The sequence below is a fragment of the Miniopterus schreibersii genome, assembly GCF_964146895.1.
Source record: "Miniopterus schreibersii genome assembly, chromosome: 18".
Lineage (NCBI taxonomy): Eukaryota > Metazoa > Chordata > Mammalia > Chiroptera > Miniopteridae > Miniopterus > Miniopterus schreibersii.
The window spans coordinates 7,992,601-8,018,312 of NC_138121.1; the positions used below are offsets into that span (position 1 = coordinate 7,992,601).

The following is a 25,712-nucleotide window of genomic DNA, read 5'->3' on the forward strand; positions in this document are numbered from 1 at the left end:
AGGGGCTTCGGCCAATGGGGGCACAGGGGTGGGAGCGCTGGACGGCAGCTCGAGAGAGACAAAGGGCTGCGGGCGGACAGCCGCGGGCATGCCAGGCTAAGGCGGCCGTCCCGCGGGTCCCCGCGCGCCTACGGGGACTGAGAGTCAGCCCGCTCCACGCCCCGGCTACAGACCCTGCTCAGAGGTAAAGCTGAGCCCGTAATGAAGAAATCCTAGGCTGCCAGCCCACAATCTCGCTTCCTCAACGTAGAGCGGAAAAGCCATCTGTCTACTCTCCTATTCTCAGAGCCCTTTCTTGTCCTTCCTCCCATGAGCGTCTTCTCAGCGGTCTGGAAGGCCAACCATTTCATGGGGACCTGCCGAAGGAACAGCGGCCACGTCGGGTGAGGTCGGGAATGCGGGAAATCAACGAATTAGCGGCCACAGGTAGCCACGATGGCTCTCCTTCAAATTCTTTTGAGGGGGGAAAAGTCTGATGGCATTTATGTAAACTTTAAAAACATGCAAAACCACCATGTAACATTTAGGGGTAAATACTATGGTAGTAAAAGAACAGTTAGTCAAAAGACAAACGGAATTAAGGGTTGTGGATACCTGTGGATGGAATGGACGGAGGCAGGGTGGGGGTGGGGGCGTGTTGCTAAAGTGGGTCCTTATTTGGTACACACAGTTTCCTAAACTGGATGGTGGGGACACAGGAGTTCTTGGTATATCTTTTTGAACATCTGAAATATTTTATAATACATTTTGTTACATTCTAAAAACATGAATAGCAAATGAGGAAGGTGAAGGAAGGTAAAGGTACTAAGTTCTCTACACAGCTCCCATCCCCACCCCCAAGATATCAGACAAGCTACAGCAATTCTGGTGTCACTGTGAAAGGACCATCAAATGCTGTAATGCTGTATACTACACCACAGGAGGAGCTTAGGTTTCCTGGGAGTACTGACTAATTTTCACACAACTCAAACATGAGTAAGATGTAACTTCATCAATCACATGCAGGCTCTGTTCTAATAACCTCTTTCTGATGTCTTCTCAGACATTCCTTTCAAGGGCCTTCTGAGGTAGGCAGTATCATTTTCCACATGGGGAAACTGAGGCTTAGGTAGGACTGTTATTTGCCTAAGACCACACAATATGGAAGTAAGTGGGGTTGACAAACGACTCCACTTACAAATCAGACCACACATACACACACAAGACTTTTGACAGCTTTTTATTGAAAGACCCTAACATAAAAGCAAGCTGAGGAAGGGCGGATACAAGAAGGTGGGACCCTCCCCCAGACTCTACTCTGGTTCCCATGAACATCAGGGAGAAAGATAGGAAAACAAAGGAAATCCTGAACAACCACACTAGGGTCTGCTCCACGCCTGGATCCTATGTCAGAACCAAGGACCAGGGAAGGAAGGAGGGACATCCTCTACCTGCCAGATGTCTACCAAAGTCCACCCCCACCCAGCCTGCCTCAGGCCTCCAGGAGCTTCCCCAGGAAGCGGAGGTTGAGGATCTTGAGCTGTTCATCAAGGTCCATGCGGACAATGCCGTCCTCACCATCGATGCTCAGCAGGACACCTGTGGCTTCCCGATCCTCACCCAGGATCACCTTCACCTGGAAAGGGGGGCATGTCAGGGTGTATGTCAGCAGCCCAGTGCCCCCACAGCCACTTGCCCCTCCTTACCTTGTTGTTCTTGGTGGGGGTGATGGGCTCCAGGTGCTCACTGGAAATGCTGACAACCTTCTCACTGTCCTTCAGGTACACAGAACACATGCCTCCCTGAGGGCGGGGACAGCCTGGTTAGCCTGGCCTGCTCCCAACACAGGACTGATGCTCACATTCAGGGGACACAGGCTCAGTGCTCATTCTAAGAAGTCACTTTTCCAAGGTGACACAAGGCAGGAAAGGCCAAGACTGGGCCAGGTTCCAAGGCCTGGAGTCTGTGGTATGTAGGAGCAGGGTGACCAGACAAGCAAAGGAAGCGCCAGAAGGAAGCTAACTTAGGCTAAAAGGGACACTGCTTCTCAGGCACTTAACTCTTTGTGTCCCAAAATGGCTTCAGGTTTCCTCACACTTGCTCCTCCTCCTGGACCCTGTCTCAGGGATGGCCCTACAGTGCTCCAGGCCCCAGCCAGAACTCTGAACCTTGTCTTGGTCAGCTCCTTCACTGACCACCTCCAGCTCTGAGGCCTGTCATTCAGCCTCCTGTGGGTCTCTCCCCTATCCCTCCCTCTTCCCTTTTCCTCAGGCCTTGTCATGCAGCCTGACCTCTCCCAGGTTTCCAGGGTCACCACCCATAACCCATCCCCAAAAGAACACAGTGAATTAATTCTGAACCACATTATCTGATCCCTGCTTAGATTCTTCTATGACCTCCCAGTGTTCTCAGGACATAGTCCACGTTCCCCAGACTGACACATGACCTGGCCCCAGCCACTTCTCTGGCTTCATCACCTTCCACCTTGGTTCTTTATGTTATAGACATAATGAACACATTTCAACTTCCCAAAATGTGCCAGGCTTTCCCTCAGCGCTAGGCCTTTGTGAGTCCCCTCCATCTGGAACACATTTAACCCCTTCCCCAGCCACTTCTCTGGGCTGACTCCTATTCATTCTTCAGGTCTCAGTACAGATGTCTCCATCTCCAGAAAGCCTTCCCTGACCCCCTCCAAAGTTGGTAAGGTGCCTTCTCTGGGTTTGCATAACTCCCCTTGCCTTTTGGGCTCCCCATCTCTGGCCACTTGGGCTGCCATTGTCAGAGCCATGTCTGAGGATATGTCCCACTGGAATGTGAGATCTGTGAGGGCAGGGCCTGGAGCTCTCCTGGTCTCTGATGTTTGTTTAATTAATTCAATATTTACTGGAGGACCAACAAGGTATCAGTTCCTCATCTAGGAACTGGGACTACTTAAGAATAAAACACAGGATTAGTAATCAAAGAATCACCAGGGCAAACTTTAAGCTTTTAGGCAGAGGTGGATAACATGAGAAAGAATTACGCAGACTATAAGAAACAGACCTGAAACAGCCTAGGTGCTTTCCTGAAGATAAACAGACGTTAACTAGACAAAGAATGGAAGGAAGAGAGTTCTAAACGGAGGAAAAGTGATGAGCAAAGGCCCTGAGGCTAGAGGGAACTCAGTGACTAGAAAATGGAGAGGCCAGCAGTGCTGGAGCAAGGAGAGCCCAGGGGCTGTGGGTGCCCAGTGCTCTTGGCACAGCGGAGCACTCAGTCCATGCTACTGAACTGATCTCAGAGGGGTATGTCAAAAAGTAATCATGTGCATAGGTACCAATCTTGTCCAGACAGGTGGGCCCGCGGTCATGATCACAGCAGGCAGAAGTCCCAGCCTTACAGGGTGTGCATGTCAAATCTTACCACCACCACCATAAATGGGTACTGGTAGATGTAGTTAGACAATTAAAACGAAAGAAAAAACAATAACAACAGAGACTGGGGATCCCAAAGGAGAGCATCCCTGCCTACTCACAAGCCTGGGTCCCACTTACCGTGACACTGCGGATGACACCTGTCTGCCCCACCACTTGCGTATCCAGGTAGGTGTCCCGCACCTTCACCTGGATGTCAGTGGTTACCCAATCGCTAGAGTTCTGCTCAATGCCTGAGCCCGGTGTGTGCGGGTTGTAGCCACCAGGGGAGGGGGCTCCAGGTGTCATCGGACTGTAGCCAACAGGGCTCGGGCTGGGGCTGGCCTATAGGGGAAAGAAGGGCAGTGCTGTTAGGAATAGGTCATCTGACCTGATATCCTTAAAGGCCTGAGGCCCACCCTAGCCCACCACCCTCAAGGGCATGCCAGTGGACCAGCACCTGATAGGCCATGGGCGAGGGTGTGGGATGGTAGCTGGCTGGAGAGTGGGTGTTCTGGTAGCCAGCTGGGCTTGGTGCCACCTGGTGGTAGCTCTGGGGACTGGGGCTGGGCTGGTAGGAGCCTTGTGGAGAGGGGGCAGCATAGGGGGAAAACTGGTCTGTGTTGTACCTGCAGAGATGAGGAGAGAAGGGGGCATTTGTTGGGGGTGGGGAAGAGGAGGTGGTGGCAGTGGGGCAAGTTTGGGCAGAGGTTAATTAGGGCTACCCCAGTGGACTCACATGGCTGGCGTCCCTGGCGTCTGTGGGTTGTACTGTGGGTTAACCTGTGGAGATGAGGGGTCTGGGTAGCCAGGTGTTTGGGGGTTGGGGGTACCCCCGTAGGCCTGTGGCGATGGAGTGGGCTCGTCATCGAAAGCGTACTCATATTCTTCCTCAGCCCTGTTGGGGAAACAAGTTTGTTGAGAATGGTGATCACAATAATGTCGCAGATGCTTCCAGAACAGCACTGTAACCAAACTAGGCAACTTCATCACAACTTCATCTTCCAACAGCCTCATCCAAAGGCCTCCATTTTACAGCTGAGGAGACTAGAGTCAGAGTTAGGCTGCCCAGAGTCACACACACTGTCTCCAGACCCAGGTTTTAACCAGTGTGCTACTGTGGTTGGGTCGGAAGAGGTTATTTTGCCCCCAGCCATGCCTACTCTTTCACAGCTCAGCCTAGGGCTGGGAGCAGAGAATTCGGGGTGGACTGTACTGACCCCTCTACTCCCCAAACACGCAGCATAACCACTCACACACGGCACACACTCCCGATAGCTCTGGGAACCTTGTGCCCTCCAGCTCCTGGTTCTCACCGTGATGGCGTATTAGGGTTGTTGGGGTCCCAGGCTCCACTCTGAGCAGGAGTGCGGCTGCCATCATGCAGGGGCGTCTGTGAGCCATAATGAGGGGTGCGGCTGCCTGTAACATAACAGGAGAGATACTGTGTCCTTCCGTTCTGTCCTGTCTCCAGTTCCTCCCACAACACCCCTCCTCCCTGTCCCCTGGGGAGCACTCACCATCCTGGAGAGGTGTCTGAGAACCATACATGGGTGTGCGGGAACCAGAGCCATACATGGGTGTCTGGGAGCCATACATAGGCGTCCGCCCATAGGTTGAAGTCATACCACCTGGGCGCCGTGAGCCCCTGTGGACAGAGAGAACTAGTGGGGTGAGTAGGGCCTTCTTGCCACCTGATAACCCCCTCCCAGCCCTGCCCTGGCCCAGCCCGTACACCGTGGTGAGCCGCTGACGGTCTACAGAGATGGTCTGGCAAGTAGAGTGCAGCTCCACTCGGGCCGTGGACTCCGTGGCATCCTTCACCACACCAATGTAGCCTAGTGGGAAGTAGGAAGTCAGGCTGGGTAGGGCTCTCCTTCACCATGCCCCTCCCCAGGCCTCCACATGACGTCAACGATCACCTTTGTAGGGACCCTGGGAGATGCGCACAGTCTGGCCAATGAGCTCATTGTCTCTTCGTCCCCGGCCCCTGCTCATGCCACCGCTGCTGCCACCCGGGCTACCAAAACCGCCACGCTGACCTGAGGAGGGAAGAGAACATCACTAGTCCCCAGAGCCGTGCCCTCCCCTCACATTTTGTGCCCACAGCCAGGGTACCCACAAACCCCTCTGGACATTCCCATCACAGCCCTGACCACCCGGAGCTGTCACTATGGGATGGGGTCTGGACTCCAGTGGGCTGTGAGCCCCATCTGGCCAAGTCAGCCCAGAGCAGGCACTCAGTGACTGTAGGCTGAACAACCTCCCTCCCCACCCCCAGACACAGCCCCACCCCAACTCCCGCTCACCTCCAGCACTGGGGTGCATGGGGCTGCTGATCCGGGGGCTCATAGGGGCAAAGCCACCCACAGTGAAGTTGGTCACATCTCGGGGCTAGAGGAGGGACAAGAAGTAAACTGGCAGGCAGAGTCCAGGAGACTGACTCCCAGGCCCCATGCCAAACTGCCTTCCTGCATTTGGGAACAGCTCCTGCTTGAACCTTCCAGCAGCCATCCCTCCCCCTCCTCCTGGTGACAATGCCTCAATTTCCCTTTGGGGAAACTACCACCACCCCTATGCCATTATGGGCCTATTAGTCAAGAGGCCCTGGTCAAGGAGTGGGACTGAAATGTGATAGAAATTTAAACCCCTAGTAACACAAAAACTGCATGCCACAATTACATCATCACATTTGCAGGGTCCTAAAGAAACCACCTCCTGGTCCCAGCTACCCAAATCCCAGGCCTGATTTCCTTTCTGATACCTGGTTCTATACAACCTTCCTACAAGTCCCACCTCAGGGCCTTTGCACTTGCTGTGTCCCTGAGATATGCATGTGGCTCTCCATACATTCAGACTCTGCTCAAATATCACCTCCTCAAGGCCTTTCCTTAACCTCCTCTGTCTAAAGCAGCAGCCCCCATCACTCTCTATCTCCTATCCTTATTTTTCAGACCATAGTAGTTAAAAAAAAAAAAAAAAAGCCAACGGGAGAGCTAGGAAAACTTTCATTGTAAATGCCTATTAGGCATTTCTCTCTTCAATGCCAACAAGCTGCTTTTCGGTTTCTCACAAACAAGGAAAGTAATGTAGGACAAAAGTGAAACATTTCATACTAACAGTGTATTAATGTTCATGTTACCAGTAGTATTTGGCCTTTCAACAGTAAAATACAAACTTATGAATTCATTACATAAAATTAACAAGAAAAAAATGAGTTTTTTTAAAAACCTGCAACAAGTCTGATATCAAATTTATATACCCACCCATATAAAACTTAGTTTTTAAAAAATTAGAACCAGTTTTCATCTGTTAATGGCTTAGAGCAGCAGAATAAATTTAAACTTCAAATTCCAAGTTAAAATGTCAGATTAATCGATGCAATTTTGTATTTTACATTTTTATTAAAAATATATATATACCTTTATTAATGTCAGAGAGAGGAAGGGAGAGTGATGGAGAGAAACATCGATGATGAAAGAGTCACTGATCGGCTGCCTCCTGCATGCCTCCCACTAGGGATCAAGCCCGCAACCCGGGCATGTGCCCTGACTGGGAATCAAACCTTGATCTCCTGGATCATAGGTAAATGCTGAACCACTGAGCCACGCCAGCCTGGCTGTATTACTTTTAAAGTAAACACATCTTTAACAGAGAGAGCCCTCTTCTTTTTAACCCATCTTCCCTTCCTTACTGCCTCCCACAGGGGCAGCATGTACACAGCACTAGCAGAAAACAGGCAAGTTAACCTAAACAGCACATATGATAACTCTCTGCTAAGGAAGGCTGCTCTGTTCCACTGACAAGGATGATTGCAACAAAGGTGAACTACTTATAGGTAACTGGTTTTGATAACCAGATTTTATGAAATTTAAAATAGGTATTATGTTGCCCCAAACTATTTTGGATCACTTTTCAACATTCCTAAACAAAACAGTACTCTACTCTAAATGCGTATTATATTGACCCAGGATAAAATTCACTTAAGGAGAGAGCAAGTTAGAGTAATCACATTAAACGAAATGAAGCAGGAATTATTAGTAGCACCATCAAAACTCATGCTGTAACCCCAGCTACACACCCAGAGTAAAGAATATCGTAGTAAGAGGAATGTACTGTATCAGAAGACAATCACAAATAGCAACTATATAGACTGTGGCACAAAATTAAACATTATATTTGAATATAACTATGTTTGATCATCTCAAAACTTACTGTATTTTAGAAATACTGCCCAGCCGGGTGTGGCTCAGAGGCTGAGCATCAACCTAGGATCCAGGAGATCACGGTTCGATTCCCAGTCAGGGCACAAGCCTGGGTTGTGGGCTCGATGACTAGTCGGGGGCGTGCAGGAGGCAGCCCATCAATGACTCTCTCTCATCACTGATGTTTCTAGCTCTCTCTCCCTCTCCCTTCCTCTCTGAAATCAATAAAGATATATTTTTTAAAAAAGAAATACTGCCTGCACTGTCACATTATATCCATTTGCCTCTTGTTCAACAAAACCGTAAGAGCCTTCCATTATGCTGAGTGAACAGTATCACTGACCAAATTAATGAAAAATATAAACCTTTCTGAACCAATCCTTCTTTAAAACACAGTAATAAATACAATGATTAGACTTCAAAAACCTTCCCTGTTAGACAGCAGGCAAAACACAAAAGTTATCACATTTACTAAGGAGAATTAAAAGTGAGGTATATCTTGAGCCCTGGCCAGGTAGCTCAGTCGGTTAGAGCGTCATCCCCATACGCTAAGGTTGCGAGTTCGATCCCTGGTCAGGGCACGTACAAGAATCAACCAATGAATTCATAAATAAGTGGAACAACAAATCGATGTTTCTCTCTCAAATCAAGGAATAAAAAAATTTTTAAAAGGTGTATCTCTAAAATATAATAAAGATCAATTGTAAAAATAAATAAAGCAACTGCCCCCCTCCTCTATCTCCTTCTCGTTTTATTTTTCTCCACAGTGCTTGTCATCACCCCACACTGCATGCTGTACCACATTATGTGCTTATCTAACTGTTCGCCTCCAAAACAGCAGCTCTAGGAGGACAGGTTTGCCTCGTTTGCTACTGTATCTCCAGTGTCTGGCACCTAACAGGTGCTCAAGAAAACCAAATGAATGAATGAATGAATGAATGATTTGGTAAACAGCTCAGAAACCCAATAAACGTTTTTTTCACACTTTGCTGAGGATCTGACACTGTTATCTGCCCCCTAATCCTTCACAAACCCATTCTTTGTCACTCCTGGGGCCAGGGAAGGCCAGAGAGCTGAGCGAGGTACCCATTACACAAGGTGCCACCATGCCCACCTCACCTTCGAGCCCCCGGCCAGCACCAGGTGACGTGTCTTGCAGACAAACATGCCCCCGTTCTCCACCAGTTTTTTGCAATGCAGGAAGGCGAAGCTACGGAAGAGATGGCGAATCTCGCCCTCCCGGCCCTGGAGGAAAAAGGATGGTCACTGTTGCAGCCACACCCCACCCCTAATCTCTAAGATGCAGCTGATGGGCAGCAGCTCATACTTACTGAGTGGGGGCCATCAATGACCTTGACGATGTCTTTCACATGGATGTTGTTCTGTTCTGAGTCCAGGGCCACGGCAAAGCGGTTGTCCTTCTTCCGGGTCACAGCCTGGTGCCTGACAGTCACTACCTTCCCGTACATGTTCAGCACCTATGGAGGAAGAAGGGGGATACTGAGAGGGTGAAAGTGGAAAGGGTGACATGGAGCAGCGCTTCCATTAAGTGGGATGACCCTTCCTTATGCGAGACTACAGGACATCTAGGTTCTCTGGCTCTGGGGCAGACAATGTCAGAGCGCACCACCCCCTAGGCACTGGGTCAACCAAAAATGTTTCCAGACTCCATCCCCTTGATTGAACACCAGGGACTGGAGAGATAGGCAGAGAAGTAGATATTAACATAATAGCTAATGTTTACCCGTTACTCTGTACCAGGAAGGCCCCATGCTAAATTCTTCATATGAGATTTCACTGAAGCTTCAATACTTCCCTCTGAGATGGATGCTGTCATGATTCCCATCTAACACAGGGGGTGTCAGCAGCCCAGGGTAACACAGCACCAAAGTAACAAAGCTGAGATGTGAATCCAGAGTCCAGGGTTCTAAGCACTTTGCTGTGTGGCTCCCACATCCATGGGGAAGGGGAAGAGGGCACCTGCAGTACCCTGTCCTTTAGCAAGCACTGAATGCCAGGGTGCACATTTAACCTCAGAGATTCATTCGTAACTAATTAAGGAGATGCTGCCATTACCTCTATTTTACACAGTGGAAACTTGAAGCACAGACAGGGTAACTGACTTGCCACTTGCCTAATGTCCCATAGCCAGCCGTGAGTGACAGAGGCAGGTAGGCAACTCAAAGCAATCTGGGCTCTTACCTGCTATGCTCTGCCACCTCCCAGGATGAAGAAGAGCTCAAGGGAGGGAGGGAGGGAAGGAGGGAGGGAGAGAGAGAGAGGAAGGGAGGAAGCCCTCTAAAAGTAAGCTCCACCACTGAGTGCAGCACACATACCTGGAAGGTCTCCCGCTCTAGTCGCACGATGACGCCCACAGTCTGAGGGTCCAGCTGCACCAGCTCCCCCCATTCGTGCTGGCCCCCAACATCCACACCTGATGCTGTCTCTGAGCAGAGCTGCAGGTCCCGGGGGAGCACTTTCAGCTGCCAGGAGAGGGGGAGGAGTTTAGTAGGGCCCAAGTGGCTGGCCTGCCTTGCCTGAGTCTTCTTCTCTGGGCATATCCACCCAGCTCCCGCCCTCTGACCTACCTCATGCATGGTGAGGTCGGAGAAGAGTATGACAAAGTTCTCCTCCACTCGCACAATGAGGCCTGTGTCACCCTCGAATCGGCCGGCAATCACCTTCACATGATCCCCCATCTTGAAGTATTTCCTAAGTTCCTGGGCTGGGAACTCCAGCATGTCCTGGGGATTGGGTGTGGGGACAATGAGCAGGTGAGGGGAAAGCCACCACAAATCACCTGCCCCACCCACCTTCAGAATCCACCCAAGTTCTTAGAAAAGACGCTGGCCAAGACCCACTCCAGGCTCACAACACTCAACCACCAGACTGGACACCATCTCAGACCCACCTGGAGACAGCTTCACCCTAGACACACCACGCCAGCCTAGACAAGCCATCTGACCACAGGCAGACAGACACATACACCCCCCACCCCCAAGCAAACTAAACCTGGTAGCCACCTCAGATTCCTCATGGATACAATGTCACGCCCTCATCGCAGTATATACACGTGGGTAGTAGGGCACCCACCTTGAGGTCCTCGTGCTTGGGCATGATGGTGATCTTGTTGCCGTCCACGCTGAGAATCTTGCCCTGCAGGTTGATGAGCTCACCCTCACATACCTCCACGTTGTCCCCAGGTTGGAAGTTGTGCTCCCGTTCCTTCCCTGCAGGGGTAGACATGGGGCTGACTTGGGGGCTGCCGGCCATGGGCCACCTGCTCCTCCTTGGCCCAAGTTACAGTTAGGAGCAAATACCTGTGCTCTCAGTCACCACCTCCAAGTCAATGCCCTCCGGTTGGTCCTCAAACTTCTCCAGCTCAGAGAGTGTGGGCTTCACACCCTCTGTGATCTGAGCCCCAAGAGACGAGGGGAAGAGGAAGTGGACAAAGTCATTATCACAGCCCAGTTAAGGGGCTAAAGAGACAGTGAGAATTATTCCCCTGGGGACACTCCTGACTTGAGGATTACCCAGGACAGACCCAGACAACCCACTGCTCTAGGGCCTGGGCTGCACGAGGGAAAGCGTGGCCTCCCCACTGCCCACTGCCACTAGCACGAACGCCTCTGGGACCCTCACCACAGCAGACATGGCGAAGCTCTTGAACAGAAAGCCCTTCCGGCTGTAACGGTTTCCCTCGAAGATGAGGAAGTCACCATCAGAGGCAACATCACCCCCCAGGGACCTAGGATTTTGTGAGGGAGAGATTGGAAGGGGAGGTTAAGAGAATCTGCTGTACCTGCCTTCTCCACTGGCAAGGAGGGAAGAAGACCTCAGGATGACTGTCCCATCCCATCCCACCCCACCCCACCCCGTCCCGTCCCGTCCCGTCCCGTCCCGTCCCGTCCCATCCCGTCCCGTCCCGTCCCGTCCCGTCCCATCCCATCCCATCCCAGCACCCAAAGGCCTGCCTCCACGTCCAGGCACACAGCCCCCACCCCCCTGCACTCCACTGCCCCTTCCCTGCTTTATTTTCACCACAGCACATGTCACTTCTGATGAACTACTGTTTGATTCATCTCCCTAACCAGAATGGCAGCTCTGCAGGGGCAGGGACTGATCTCTTTTTTCATTCTCTTTCCCCCTAAGTGTCTGCACATCACAGGCACTCAGTAAACATTAGTTGGACAAAATACTGGAGTTAACATTTATGGAGCACTCAGCCCGTGCCTGGCCTGGACACATATCACCTCACTGACTCCTCCCCAAAGCCAGTGACATCAGTAATATGCTCTTTGTTTTCCAGAAAAATGAGGAAATGAGGCTTGGAGAGGGCATACCACACAGCCCGGCTGCAAGCCCAAGTGAGGATTCACACACAGAAGGAGCAAAAGCAAAGCCTGTTCCTTAACTCTACTGGCCCTGCATGTGGGGTGGGGAGACACTTCATTCCTGCCCCATGCTTCTAGAATGGGGAGCGAAAGCCTCCTCCACTCCGCAAAAGGGAAATGCATGAAGAGTGGTGGGGCTCCTCCTGCCGCTCACTCATATGTCTTTTCATTCATATGGTGAATCTGGGAGAGGGATGAGCATGCTCTGCTACGCATGTCAGGGCACTGTCGCCTCAGCTGGCTGGGGGGCAGGGAGCGGTCACTCTGGTTTGCTCTCTGCTGCACAGTAAGGGAAGGTCCAGTTGCATGGAGACCAGTGGTATAAATGGGTCCAATTCAGTCATGAGAATATTAGCCAGGTTCTTGGGTCCAGATCAAAGGACACATTCTACAATCCAGACGATAAAAAACTGTCTGGCTGATTCATAACAGGCTCCAAAACAAGACCAGAGGGAAAGTGTCACTGGCAGCTCTTGTTTCTCCATTTCCTCCTCTCCTGCCCTTCCAGTTGGAAATCTGCTAGGTCTGGAATGCTGGAATCCCTGAGCTACTCTGAGTTCCATCCAGCTAGGGAAGGCAAGGGAGACACCCTAAGGGGAAGGGGCTCTATACCCCCATCTTGGTTGCCCGGGCATCAGGGTATCAGGGAAAGAGACTCTATAAAGCCTGACGTGTCCATAAATCCCATTTCAATATATGATACCATCAATCATACATACTACATGCAAAGTGATACTCTGCGCACACATGCATATTAATTATTCAATTCTCACTATAATCCAAGGAAGCAGGGGTTGTTATTATCCATCTTTGTAAGCAGAGGAAACTGAGGCATGGGGGTGTTAAGTAACTTGGCTGAGGCTATACTGACAGCTAACCACTCACAAACTAAAACTGTCAGGGGTCCATCCCTGTGACGAAAATTGCGAAGGCACATTATGCACTACAGCTCTGGGGACCCAGCCTAGCCAGTCCCCAAGGAGACTCACCTGATCTTCTCAGCATCAAACAACCTCTGTGGAGGCCGTTTAAACTTCTTCCTTTTGGCAAACCAGTCTTTCTGTGGAGGAAAGGGGCATGGGTGGGGTGAGGGAGGGGGGTTGGCCATCAGCTGGGATAAAGCAATCCCTCTCCCCCACAGGCAGCATATTCCCAGGGTACCAAGCTCATGCGGGCCTTGATGCGGTCATAGTCAATGCGTGGGATCATCTTCAGAGAGATGGTGTTTTGGCTGGGCTCCACATAGTCCACCTGAGAAGGACAGGTGAGTGTCAGGAAGGGCCCTGCCCTCCCTCCCTGACCCTAGACACAGGAAAAGAGATGCCAGGAAGGATAAGGGATAGAGGGTGATGGAAAAGAAATCAGATGGTTGACACCTCCCAAATTCTCTCTCCGGCCTGTCTCCCCTCGATTCTGAAACTGTTCATTACCTGCTTGACACCTCCCCTTAGATGGCTAAAAGGTCCCGCAAACCTAGCACAGCAACTGACTTCCTGATTTCCCCCAAACTTGCTCATCACCCAGTTTCCTCCCGCTCCATCCTCCCTTCCACTCAGGCACACCTGGGAGTCATTCTTGACTTCTCCCTTCCTCTTACTTCCATATCCAATCTGTCAGCAAATCCTGTCAGCCATGCCTTCAAAAACTCCAACCTCTTCCCCCTCCTCTAATACTCCAACCTTAGTCCTGTCCCACCATCATGGCCACCTCCACCATGGCATCACTCGTCTCCTTGCTGGTTTCCCTGCTTGCTCCTGTGGTCCGTCTATTCAAGGGTTTCTCAGCCAGGTAATTCTTTATTGTAGGTGGCTGTTCCATGCATTGTAGGATGTTAGCAGCATTCCTGGCATCTATCCACTAGAAGCTAGAATCAACTCTCCAGATGAAATAACCAAACATGTCTCCATACATTGCTTAATATCCCCTGGGAGCAAAGTCCCCCCTGCTTGAGAACCAGTCACTTGAGTAATCCTGTTAAAATCAAAGTCACACTGTGTCCCTCAGAGCCCTCCCATCTTACTCCAGTAAAAGCTGAAGCCCAATGATGGGCCTCCCTGAGCTCACGTCCTGCCACTCTGCTTCAGTAGATGATCTTATCTCACAATACACTTCTGTCACAATACACTTTCCCAATAACTCCACATGGCTCATCCCTCACCTCCTTCAGATCTTTACTCAACATGCTTTCATCGTGCACAGAATGCTCATCCATTTCCTGTGTGCTCACAACAAAATCAGGCTCTGCTTCACCTATCTGAGTAGGGCATTGCTCTCTGCACTAGGAAAGGGGCTGGAAAGTACAAAAGGAAAGGAGAGGAGAGAACAGAGGAGCAGAAGTGTGAACATGAGTCCTGACCCCCTTGGCCACCCAACCCCACCCAGAGGCACCTGTGCGATGTCATCCTTATAGATGCCTCGCTTGAGGCGGACCCAGGATTTTGGTTTCAGGTTGGCCACCTCCTTCACCACTTTGAGCACGTCTGTCATCTCCTTGATGGGCACCATCTGCTGGTTCCAGTAGCCAAGCCGCAGGTTGCCCACACCCTCGATGGCCTGCTTCACGTGGGTCTGCTTATAGGCCTCCACGTAGATGTAGCCCTTCACGTGCTCTGGTGCCACTACCGACTTAATCTGCAAGGGCTATAGGACCAAGCCCATGGAAAGAGACAGTGAGACACAACTGCTAATAACAGTAACAACTACCACCTCAGCAGTCTCTCTTCCAAGAATTTATCCTATAGAAACATATTGGCCCAATGACATGGGCATAAGGATGTTCACTGCAGAGTTAGATCCAACATATGTGTAAAAAGCAACTAGAACCAAAGAGAGCTGGACTGGCTAAACTAATAGCCAACAAAGCAGATTTAAGACAGGAATTGTTACCACAGATAGACAAGGACATTTTATAATGATAAAAGGGTCAATTCATCAAAAAGATAGAAAAATTATAGCCCTGGCTGGGTGGCTCAGCTGGATGAAGCATCATCCGGTGCACCAAAAGGTTGTGGGTTTGATTCCTGGTCAGGGCACATGCCAGGGTTTGGGACTCAATCCCCAGCAGGGGGCGTGCAGGAGGCAGCCTATCAATGTCTCTCAACATTGATGTTCCTCTCTCTGAAATCAATAAAAATATATATTTTTAAAACAACAATAATCAGAGTCACAACTCAAACAGGGTCACTAGAATTTTGCCCAGGGCACAAGGTAAGGTTTTGTGCACGCTTAAAATCATAATTTGCAAATCCTGCAACTGTCTACTCGGCCTCACTGATGCACACCCACTGCTTTGGCAGGTAAAAGCAATGCACTCGGCCAAATGCAAATCATATTAAGTGAGAAAGTTACTACACCATATACAGTTACTAGTAGCCCCATGTTTCACAAATTTTGCGGACCCTCTTCATAAGGTTTATCCTGGTTCCAAAACTGAGAATTACACCTCTGACAACTACTTTTACTGAACACAAGCTGCTGGACAAGTCCTGGCTGAAGCTGGACATGTCCTAATCTATTTAATCCTAACGATGCTGAGGGGCAAGCAAGGGTCCAGAGAGGGGAAGTGGTTTGATCAAGGCCACACAGCTAGAAAGTGGCAGGGACAGGAGTCAAACCCTGGCAGTCTGAAGAAAGATCTGTGCCCTTAATGCAGCATCTGCTGCCTTGCATGCAAGTGGCATTATTTTGTGTTTTGTGTGCCAAGTTAGCCCTGAAGGCGCAGGGACCAGCTCTGGCATGGTCACCACTGTATCCTTAGCATCTCCCAGTGCAGGGACCAGTCCAGAGGAGGGGCTCAGCAAATGTTTGATGACTGTGTGAAAGAGAAGGAAGGACATCTCCCAACAGGCCTGTTCCCTGACCCCCTTAGCCAAACTGTCCTATTGTAAGACTCCCTCCCAAACAGTAAGAGGGTGACAGCTACCCAACAGGGTTGGTGAATAGGCAAAACTCACTTTCAGGTGGAAGCAGCTCAGGAAGCTAAATGGCTGACTTGGGAACCCAGCCAGAAATGCAGAGCACACGAAAACAATACCTCTGACAGGACACAGAAGAACTCTTCAATCCAGGGAGTGTTTTCTAGCTGAAGCACCCCACTTAACAGGCAGTGGTATCCTTGAACCTATATTCTCCCTCCCTCTGGACTTTGGCCTGTCCACCGCCCCCCAAAGTTGCCTGCCTACACTTACTGTGTCTGTGAACTGGTAGGCAATGAACTTGCGCATCAAGGAGATGGCTGTGGCTCGCTCCTCCCCAATCTGGAAAAGAGGCAGACTTAAGAGACATGATGAGATGGAGGGCAGGATACAGGAAAGGGGGCAAGAGATAGCAATAAGAAAGTCTGTCATCAGGCAAGACAAAGTAGGAGAGAGAGGAATATGAGAAATGGGGAGACACAGAGTGGGAGGGATGAAAAGCAGGAAAGACGAAGGTGGGAGACAATGAGGCGGAGGGGAGGATGGGAGGCAGAGGGAGGGTGACCAAGGGGCTGGCAGGCCGCGGAGACTCAGGACATACACATGGACAGTTCTCCCAGACAAGGCTGCCTCCCTCATTCCCCTGCCTCTCCTAAGTCATGAAGCCAGAGCACACACCTTACACTTGACAGTCCACAGATTTGGATCCCTACACAGGAAAGGGAAAGAAAGCCCTTTAGTGAAATTGTCTCATCATGAAACATACAATCACATCCACCCTTCCTCTTGCTCCACACCCTCTCCCTTCTCCATCCTTCCACACACAAGCAGAAGGAAGGAAAGAGAAAGTGTCTCGCCCCTCCCTCCTTCCCTCTCTCATCCACCACTCTGTGTGACCCTGCATCCTGCTTTATTTTAGGGAATGACCCATATGGGCATATCACCCCAGTACAGTACAAGAGTCCCACCTCGGTCCTCCTGTCCCACCCCCTTACTTGACTCCTGGGAGCAGCTGCTGCTGGGTGATGTCATCAGAGAGCTCATCAGATCCTCCATACACCCTGGAGAGAGAAGGGCAGTTGGGAAGGACAGGTGAAGCTTTGCCACACCCCTGACCCTTTCCACAAAGGGACCACCTGCTCCTGATTCCCCAACCACCCATCCCATGCCCTTACGTCTCGCCCACAGATGACTTGGCATATTTCTTCATGTAATACTCGCCTAGTTCTTCTTCTCGCTGGTCCCTGGGGTGTGAGAGGGGGGGAAAGTAAACATGAATGGAAGGTTGAGGAGAAAAGGTGGGCTGACCTGCCCCCAAACCTCCCCATGGGAGCCAGTCTCACCACTTTTCCCCTCTGTACTTACCTCCAGAGATTCTGTAGGCGGCGAGCCCCAGAACGGTCTTCATCCAGGACAACATTATCGATATTGGAGGCTGCAGAAAAATGGGCAGATGAGACGAGTAAGAGGAGGTGAGGAGCAGGGGTCTGAAGAAAGTGGTGGGGCTAACAAGGGCCAGAGGTGGGCCCTGGGGAGGAGGCACCTCACTGAGAAAACCCCCAACTCTCACCCCCCGACTATCCTGCTCAGGTTTCTGCTTCTCATGAAAAGACTCAGGGATGGGGCCCAGCTGTTGGGGATATCCAGCTGTTCCCCATCTCACAGCCACTGTCTAAGCACACCCTGAAATCCATCCCACCCCACCCTCATCCCTGCATCCCCACCCCCCACAACACTCATACACACACATATACACACACTTTCCCAGGCCAACACTGCTGGAGGCCTGGCCCCAGAACCCTGACTTGGGACCCTAACATGAGTCAGAAAACCCAGAAGCGAACAGGGATTGAGGGTGAGGGAGGGTGCCAAGGGCAGGAAAGAGGAGATGTCAGGATATGGGAGGAGGGCTGGGGAATCACATTTTTCAGACTCTTACCTTCAATCTCTTCTACTTGGAGGAAGAGGAGGTGGTGGTGGTGGTGGTGGTGGTGGTGGTGGTGGTGGTGGTGGGCGAGGGCAGACAAAGTATGAGCCAAATTATAGCAGCGAAATCAACCAATGGGTTGGGGGCAGGGGAAGGGAGGGACACAGGAAGGTTGAAAATCAAAAGTAAAGGCCAGGCACCAGGTGGTTGGGGGAGAAGCCGAAATGTATGAGGCGCACAAAACGGAAAGTAACAGGGAAGGGGGGCACTGGCCCAGGAAGTGGGGGGTATTTGGGACAAAGCCCACCCACCCTACAACCCCCAGAAGGGATTTACTGGGGCCTTGGGATCCCAGAGTCCTCTCCCCACAAGACCTACCACCCCACAGCCCCCACCCCCCCAACTCATGGGCCTCAAAGGAAACAGGTGCAGAGCTAGCTGATCTCTCTGGCACGGACAGAAATAAGCGCGGTGAGGAAGGTGGGGGCTGGGGTGGTGCAGGGCATGGGGGTGCGGATGGGCTCTAAAGACGCTCTGGCCCACACACCTTTCTCTAGGATGTCCTCCGCACCGTCCTCCCACTGGTCTTCATCCTCATACTCATCGTCCACATCTGAAACAGGGCAGAGGGGTCAGGGGGTGGTAAGGGCAAAGGGTTCCTCAAGACAACAGCTTCCAGGGAACCTCCTCTGCAAGTGGGCACAACAAACCCCCACCTTACAGACCGGGATACCAAGGCTCGGACAAGCAGCAGGGTCAGGTCCCCCATGCAGATCCCCCTGGCTGTAAGTCATCCCTCCCCCCAACACAACCCAGAGATCTATCTAAAAAAATAAGATCTAGGTAAGCAAGCAGAAAAGTTCCCTCTCAACTATCAAGGGAGGACAGGTATATCGCTTTTTTTTTTTAAAAGACAGGGTTAATGGCTGGTTGGTTTTATTATTATTCCTACATTTGTAACAACTAACACTTATTGAGATCATACTATGTGCCCTGCCCTGTTCTGAGTACTGACTACAGATTGCTCACTGAATCCTCCTGGCAGCCCCAAGAGAGGCATCACCATTGTTCCAATTTTATAAGGGCTCGGAGGCCCAGCGAGGTTATCTAACTTGGCCAAAGAATCTCAGCTGGTACCTGAGAGGCAGCTCGCACTTAACCTCTTCACTACATTACAAATACTTTTGTATGCATCAAATATTACACTAAAAACTTAAAAAACAGTGATACCAGCACATGATAAAAATCCCCGAAGTGCACAGATAACATAAGTGTACAGCAAGTCTCCCTCCTTTTTCTAACCCCCACCATCTCAGTCTTCTTTTCTAGAGGTAACTGTGATGTTTCTTATCCAGAGATAATCTGTGCATGTATAAGAAATGGATATAAACCCCACCACCATCTTTCATCCCATCTTCTCCCACAAAATTTTTTAATACACTGTTCCGTACCTTCTTCATTTTCTAAGCAGTAACACTAGTTTGAAGCTCTTGCATAACAGCGCATGCCTCATATGCTATCTGATTTCTGTCCCATAATTTATTTTACCAGGCCCTTATCATCAATGAGCATTTAGGTGACCAAATATTTGCAACTGTAAAGACGATTGCAGCAAGGGTCTTTGTCCTCACGTCTTTATGTACCTGTGTGAGTTTACTGTAGGGTGAAACATCCCAGGTTCAATCTCGGGTCAGAGTACATATAAGAAACAATCAATGAATGCATAAATAAGTAGAACAACACATTGATGCTTCTCTCTCTCTAAAAAAAATCAATAAATTTAAAAAAGAAATTAAAGCCTGGCTGGGCAGGCTCAGCCACTGAGCATCGACCTCGGATCCAGGAGATCGCGGTTCGATTCCCGGTCAGGGCACATGCCTGGGTTTGGGGCTCGATCCCCAGCTGATCAATGACGACTCTCTCATCACTGATGTTTCAACTCTCTCTCTCCCTTCCTCTCTCTGAAATCAAAAGACATATTAAAAATAATTAATTAAAATTATATAAAAGGACTTGACATGTACCAATTTTTTTTTTAAGAACATTCAAGAAATGGAACTGAAGTGGAAATTCATCCTCTGCTCAGCATTCGCCAAGCCCTGTGACATACCAGCCTCATCCAGAATGAAGCCACCATGGCGGGGTTTCTTGGGGGGCCGGTCATCATCTTCTTCCTCTTCTTCCTCATCATATTCCTCCTCCTCTTCCTCCTCCTCCTCTTCCTCGGGCTCTTCCTCCTTCTCACTGCCTGCTGCACTCCGTCGCTCCTCCTCTACCTGCGGGGTCAGGAGGGATGGGACACCAGAGTTCTGCAACTCAAAATCCAGATACCAATCTCCCTATCCCCAAACCTGACTTCAGCCCACTCTGCTGTGTGTGCTTCCACTCCAGCCAGGCCTCTCTGGTGGCCATCCTATCTCAGTGACAGCACCGCCTACCGGACCAATATCTGGGAGCTGATCTGGACTCCTCCCTCCACTAGACCGCCTTACTAGGCTCCACCTGGCCTTTAAATTTGTTAGCTCCATGCAGTTAGGTCCTTGTCTCTTTGCACTCTACAATTCCCTGGGCCACCTCACCCACTGTCTTGGCTGTGAAAGACATCTCTGTGACAATAACTCCCATATCTGTCTCCAGTCCATAACGCTCAAGGTCATTAACCACCTCCTGCTGCTAATTCTCTGGACATTCTTTGGTTGGTCCTTTACCTACAAGACAACTCACACCGTTCCCTCCCTATCCACAGGCTCTTCCCTTGGCATCTGTCACATCATGCTCTCCTGGCTTTTCTCCAACCTCTTTGACTGATCCTCTGCAGGTCCCTCTTACTCTGCCCGCCCCTCAAACACTGACTTGGATCACCAGGGCTCAGCCAAGGGCCCACTTTGCTTCTCACTTCATGCACTCTCTCCCTGGCCACTTTACCTTCCACAACCTCAGTTCCTCTCTCTGCCCCATCTGTCTCCAGGACCCCTTTTTTTCAGAACTAAAGACCGCCATGTGCCAGCAGCCTCCTGGATGCCTCCCGAGGATGTCCTCTGAGCCCTTCACACCACGTCCCAAACCGACCTTCATGTCTTCCCCTAGACTAGGGCTGGCCTTCTCTAGTTCCCATCAGGCATCACATTCACGACCATTCTGCTCTTTGCTCCCCAATGCATCCCTTCTTCCTCCTCCCCTTAGCCCCTATCCGAGGCCAGGACATTGCCCTCTAAAACCTGGATCCTTGCCCAGCCTGCTTTCTGGTCTCTTGGCCTCTAATCTCTTTCCATACTAGTAACAGAAGGCAGTGATCCATACAAAACAGTGTTCCCCCAACTGCAACATTTTCCTCATTAATATTATGACTTCCTGCCATGTCCACATCAGTACAACCCATTTGTCTGGTATTTTCTTTAAATTCAACTCACATTTTTACTTAACTTAAAAGAAAAATATTTCTGTTTTGAAATAGTTCATAAGTAAAAACTTTTTAAAGGTTACCTTGTCATAAACAGAAAGTAACATAACGATACAAGCAAAACAACCTTAAGTCTCAGCATGATACTTTTACCTGCTGCAGGCTCTAAGCCAAAGGCCTGTTCTCCCTGAACAGAGACTAAGAAACTTCAGAAAGGTTGTTGGAGACACAGTAGCACCAAAGAGAAACTTAATAAACTGAAAAGAACTTTTTCGCTAAATGATTCCATGTGGCTGAAGGTCTTGTCCTTATTCCACCTAAAGCACCTCTTCTTCACCACCCCCACCCCACCCCCAACCTGGAATGCATCCTAAAATCTTGGGAAACGATGTAAAATATGAATCTGATCATTTGGGCCTCAGCTCCCCTCAACCCTCAGGTAAAGAACAAGCTCCTTGTCCTGGCCCAGTGGCTCAATGGTTGGAGCATCACCCCATATACCAAAAAGGTTGCAGGTTCAGTCCTCGGTTGGGGCGTGTAGGGGAGGCAACCAATTGATGTTTCTCTCTCACACTGATGTTTCTCTCTTCCCCTTCCTCTCTCTCTCAAATCAATCAAAACATACCCTCAGGTGAGGATTTAAAAAAAATTAATAATTTAAAAGAAAGAACAAGCAAGCTCCCTAGCAGCCTTGAACTAGAAGCACATACTCTGCCCTCTGCCACTCCCTCTCATCCTGCCTCTTTGGGCTCCCTCTCCCAAATGCTAATTCCCAGCCACACTGAACCACTTGTACCACACTCTCTTAGAGCTGTCCATCATCCATGCGGGTCCTCTAAATAAAAACCATTCTCCTCTGCCTCTCATTCTTACTTCAATCAAAATACCCACCATGATCCAGGAAGTCATGCCTGCCCTCTCGACACCCTAAGCAAAGCTAGGCACATCCTCTGGGCTCACAACCCTCTGGACTTCCCCCATGCCAGGGCAAAGCCACACATTTAAACTCGAACTACAACAGGGTCACAGCTTGACTTCTACAAACCTTGTCATCATCCCCTTGGCTCAGTCCCAGCAAAGCCTTTTTTCCAAACCTGGCTCTCCACTCCCTGAGGACAGCCCCCACTACTACCTTTGTGTTACCTCAGGACTTGAACATGCTCTTACACCATCCACCCTTGGCATCCCCTCCGCAACTATCCCTCTGTTTATGAAACTCCACCCCAAACAGAGGGCTCCATGAGGAAGGCTGTGATCCAACATGATAGAAACTCAAGGAACACTTGTTGAATGAATGAATGAGCAAGTTACTGAAGCTGAGGATTGTGAACCAACTGATCCCTCCAATAAGTGGCCCATTATTTACCATCCCTGTGTGTCTATCCACAGGACCCAGTCCTTCAAGGACCATGCCAACATCTGGCTGTCTGAAAAGCCCATCCAGTTCTATCTCTGGCAATAAGGGCAGGCTTCACACTACCCTTCTGCCTCACCTAGTGACAGTAGACGAGCCAGCCTAGTGTGGTATTAGGGAAGTGAGACTTGCACAGTACAAACCAGACTATCTCAGCCAGGAAAAGGAACGGAGGATCCTGGTCTCATTACCATTGGGCTTTAACCACAAAGTATCCTGAAGCCATGAGTCAGAGACCAAGGACCCAGCACTACAGCTTGGAGCAAAGGCCCTTCCTGGAACCTTCCCACTTACCCCACCCCCACCACAATATCCCAATTTCTCCAACTCTTTACTAGAAGCCAAGGACTTCCCAAAGGGCACAGGGACTGACAATCAAATGCCTACAGATGGGAAGCAGACAATATAAATAAGAGGAGTAGCTCAGGGGAAACCAATGACACTCTCCATCTACCTGATGTTTTCCAAAACAAAGGTGTATCTTTCCTTTTCTTAAATTTGCCACCAGACAGGCATGATGATAAACAGCAACTGATATATTGTGGAAACTGGAGGAAATTCCCAGTTCTAAAGAGGGCTGCCACTTTTTGGGCAAAGAGATACTGTGTAGAATAATCCTGAGTCTCAGGTTGCTGGCTCCTCCCATTTTCCCAGAAAGAAATCTTGACTTCTGCGGAAACTGCTTTTACAACACAAGTGTTGGCAACTAACTTACAAAATAAATTTACATTTCTGTAGATCAAATGAAATTTCTTATTATAATTGTCATGTCATCTCTTTATTAGTTTGTAACTGCTGCCTACTAATCCCCATGAAAGCAAAGATTTGCCTTATTCCACTCTCTCTCCAACACCTAAGATGTATCTGAAACAGGGTAGATGCTCAAATATTTATTTGTTCAACAAATGAGTAAGTCAGAAATAAAAGAAAAGAAGTAAAAGATGATAACAGTGAATATCTGACAATATCTGAAATAGTTATGTCCCAGGAAATATTTGTTCAGTTCCTGAAAAGGACATTCAACAGACTTCCAAAACCAGAGTGATACTTTCAAAACACTGGCTCACATCCCTCCTTTGTTCAAAACTTTCTCATGGCTCTGTCTCACTCAGTTAAGGCCAAATTCCCTACCACAGCCTTCAAGATCCTGTATGATCTGGCCCTTCTTATTTCTTGTTACATTCACTCTGATCCAGGCAAACTGGCCACCTTGTTACTTCTTGACCACCACAGGCATGCTCCCAACTTTGCACTTGCTGATTCCCCTTACTGGAATACACTTCCATATGACATGACTCACTCCCTCACCTCCAAATCTTTTGTCAAAAGTCACCCACACAGTGAACAAAATAGATCCAGAGACACAGAAGCATGGAACAGACTGAGGGATCTCAGAGGGAAGGTGGGTGTGGGGGAGTGGGTAGGGAGAGGTTAATCAAAGAACTTATATGTCTATAAGCATAACCCATGGACAGACATTGTTATGGGGGAAGGGCTGGGAGTGGGGTGGATGCGAGGTGGAGGGGATCAATAGGGGAAAAAGGGGGACATCTGTAATACTTTCAACAACAAAGATAAATTAAAAAAAAAAAGTCAACACTCAGCCTGGCCAGCAGCCGGCCAGTGTGGCTCAGTGGTTGAGTGTTGACTCATGAACCAAGAGGTCTCCAGTTCAATTCCTGATCAATGACTCTCTCTTATCATTGATGTTTCTATCTTTCTCTCCCTCTTGCTTCCTCTCTCTGAAATCAATAAAAACAGCAAAAAGTCACCCATTCAGACTCACTCAGACTCACCCTGATTACCCTATTCAAAGTGCAACCAGGGTTCCCTATTCCCCTCCTCTCCTCTACTTTAGAATACCTTCTAGCTTACTAAATGATTTTCTCATCAGTTATATTTATTTACAATCACAAGGATAAAGCTTTTAAAAATCTGTTTTGTTTACTGGTGTAGTCCACGGGCAAAGAATTGTGCTTAACACGTAGTAGGCACTAAAAATGTTTTTCTGGAATGACGGGCATACCTAAAAACAAAAACTAATAATGAGTGCTTACTTTATATCAGGTCCTTGAACCACATCACCTGTTATCTCACTGTTCCTGGAGCATCCCTGGCCTTCAGCACCTGTCCCTCTGCTTGACTTGGGCTTGCCTACTTCTCCCCCCCCCCACACCCCAACCTGGACGCTCCCATAGGCCAGAGCTCATTCTGATCCCCTCTGCGCTCCCACAGGGGCCCTTCTACCCTGGTCCTGTTCCCGGACGCCATGCCTCCCCAAGCGTCCCAGCCACAGACCTCGGCCTCTTCGCCGTCACTGCTGCGCTCGCTGTCCTCCTCCTCAGAGAAGTTGCTGTCCTCGCTGTCCGACATATTCTGCTCTTGCAGGAAAAAACGGCGGCCTCAGCGCACTCCCCAATCCCGAACCCCACCCCAAGCCTCAGTTTCCCCGCTGGTTCCCGGAGAGAAAAAAAGCCACTTAGCGCACTTCCGGCAGTCTGGTTCTGGCAATCGTGAACCCAAGAGAACCCCCTACCACCACCTGCTACACCTCCAGAGTCCCTAAATCTGGTCCCTACACACCCCTGGTTCCCGGAGACCCCGGGGCGTGCTTGGTCGGCTTCCAACCCACCCCTCACCCCTCCGGTCCCACCTCCGCCTTCGGAACCAGCTGCAGTTCACACGACGCCTGGCTGGGATTGACGTACCCTCTCGCGAGAACCTACCCGTTGGCCTCGCCTAACGCGAGGTTTCCGAGGCTCGTTCCCTACAACGCACTTCCGGGGTGCCATCTTGAGAGTGGCGGAGCTGTCTTAATGCGGAACCTGGAGCCGACATCTTGGGAGAGTCAAATGGGGGAGGAGGGCAGATTATTCCTTCTGGGACCCTGAGTAAGTGCTTGAATGTAGTTCACACTGCTAACGCGGCGTGCTATGCCGTGAGGAGGCAGGGAATTAGCAAAAAATAATAGCAAATTAGCAAATAAATTATACTGTATCTCATGGGCCCTCTAAAACATTCCTAGGAGGTAGGTAGCCCCATTTTGCAGGGGAGGAAACTGAAGTCAGAAGAATAACGAGAGTGGCA

The 25,712-nt window shown here is 49.8% G+C and overlaps 1 protein-coding gene and 1 long non-coding RNA gene across 5 annotated transcripts; one reads left to right on the forward strand and one right to left on the reverse strand.

The window, feature by feature from the left end:
- Positions 1-85: 85 nt before the first annotated feature.
- Positions 86-19,929, forward strand: LOC308547354. 2 transcript variants are annotated; one of them, XR_013997499.1, is made up of 3 exons: positions 86-426; positions 17,256-17,356; positions 19,852-19,929. It is a non-coding gene; the product is annotated as an uncharacterized lncRNA (long non-coding RNA). The 2 variants fall into 2 exon arrangements; XR_013997500.1 differs by lacking the exon at positions 86-426 and adding an exon at positions 13,145-13,234.
- On the reverse strand, positions 1,204-25,334 carry SUPT5H (SPT5 homolog, DSIF elongation factor subunit). Of its 3 annotated transcripts, none has more exons than XM_081117583.1 (29): positions 25,279-25,334; positions 24,924-25,001; positions 19,922-20,087; positions 18,359-18,424; positions 17,250-17,319; positions 17,060-17,128; positions 16,880-16,945; positions 16,563-16,593; positions 16,158-16,226; positions 14,359-14,610; positions 13,132-13,221; positions 12,960-13,030; positions 11,219-11,324; positions 10,897-10,990; positions 10,670-10,806; positions 10,165-10,320; positions 9,913-10,059; positions 8,908-9,054; positions 8,696-8,821; positions 5,681-5,765; positions 5,294-5,413; positions 5,107-5,209; positions 4,892-5,019; positions 4,688-4,793; positions 4,111-4,269; positions 3,832-4,000; positions 3,513-3,716; positions 1,686-1,781; positions 1,204-1,615 (listed from the first exon to the last, which is right to left on the reverse strand). In XM_081117583.1, the coding sequence occupies exons 2-29, from the start codon at positions 24,996-24,998 to the stop codon at positions 1,472-1,474; spliced, it is 3,252 nt and encodes a 1,083-aa protein (XP_080973709.1). In that variant the 5' UTR covers positions 24,999-25,001; positions 25,279-25,334; the 3' UTR covers positions 1,204-1,471. The 3 variants fall into 3 exon arrangements, with proteins under 3 accessions (XP_080973709.1, XP_080973710.1, XP_080973711.1); XM_081117584.1 differs by having other exon boundaries at positions 25,209-25,310; XM_081117585.1 differs by having other exon boundaries at positions 25,258-25,289.
- Between the last annotated feature and the right edge of the window lie 378 nt (positions 25,335-25,712).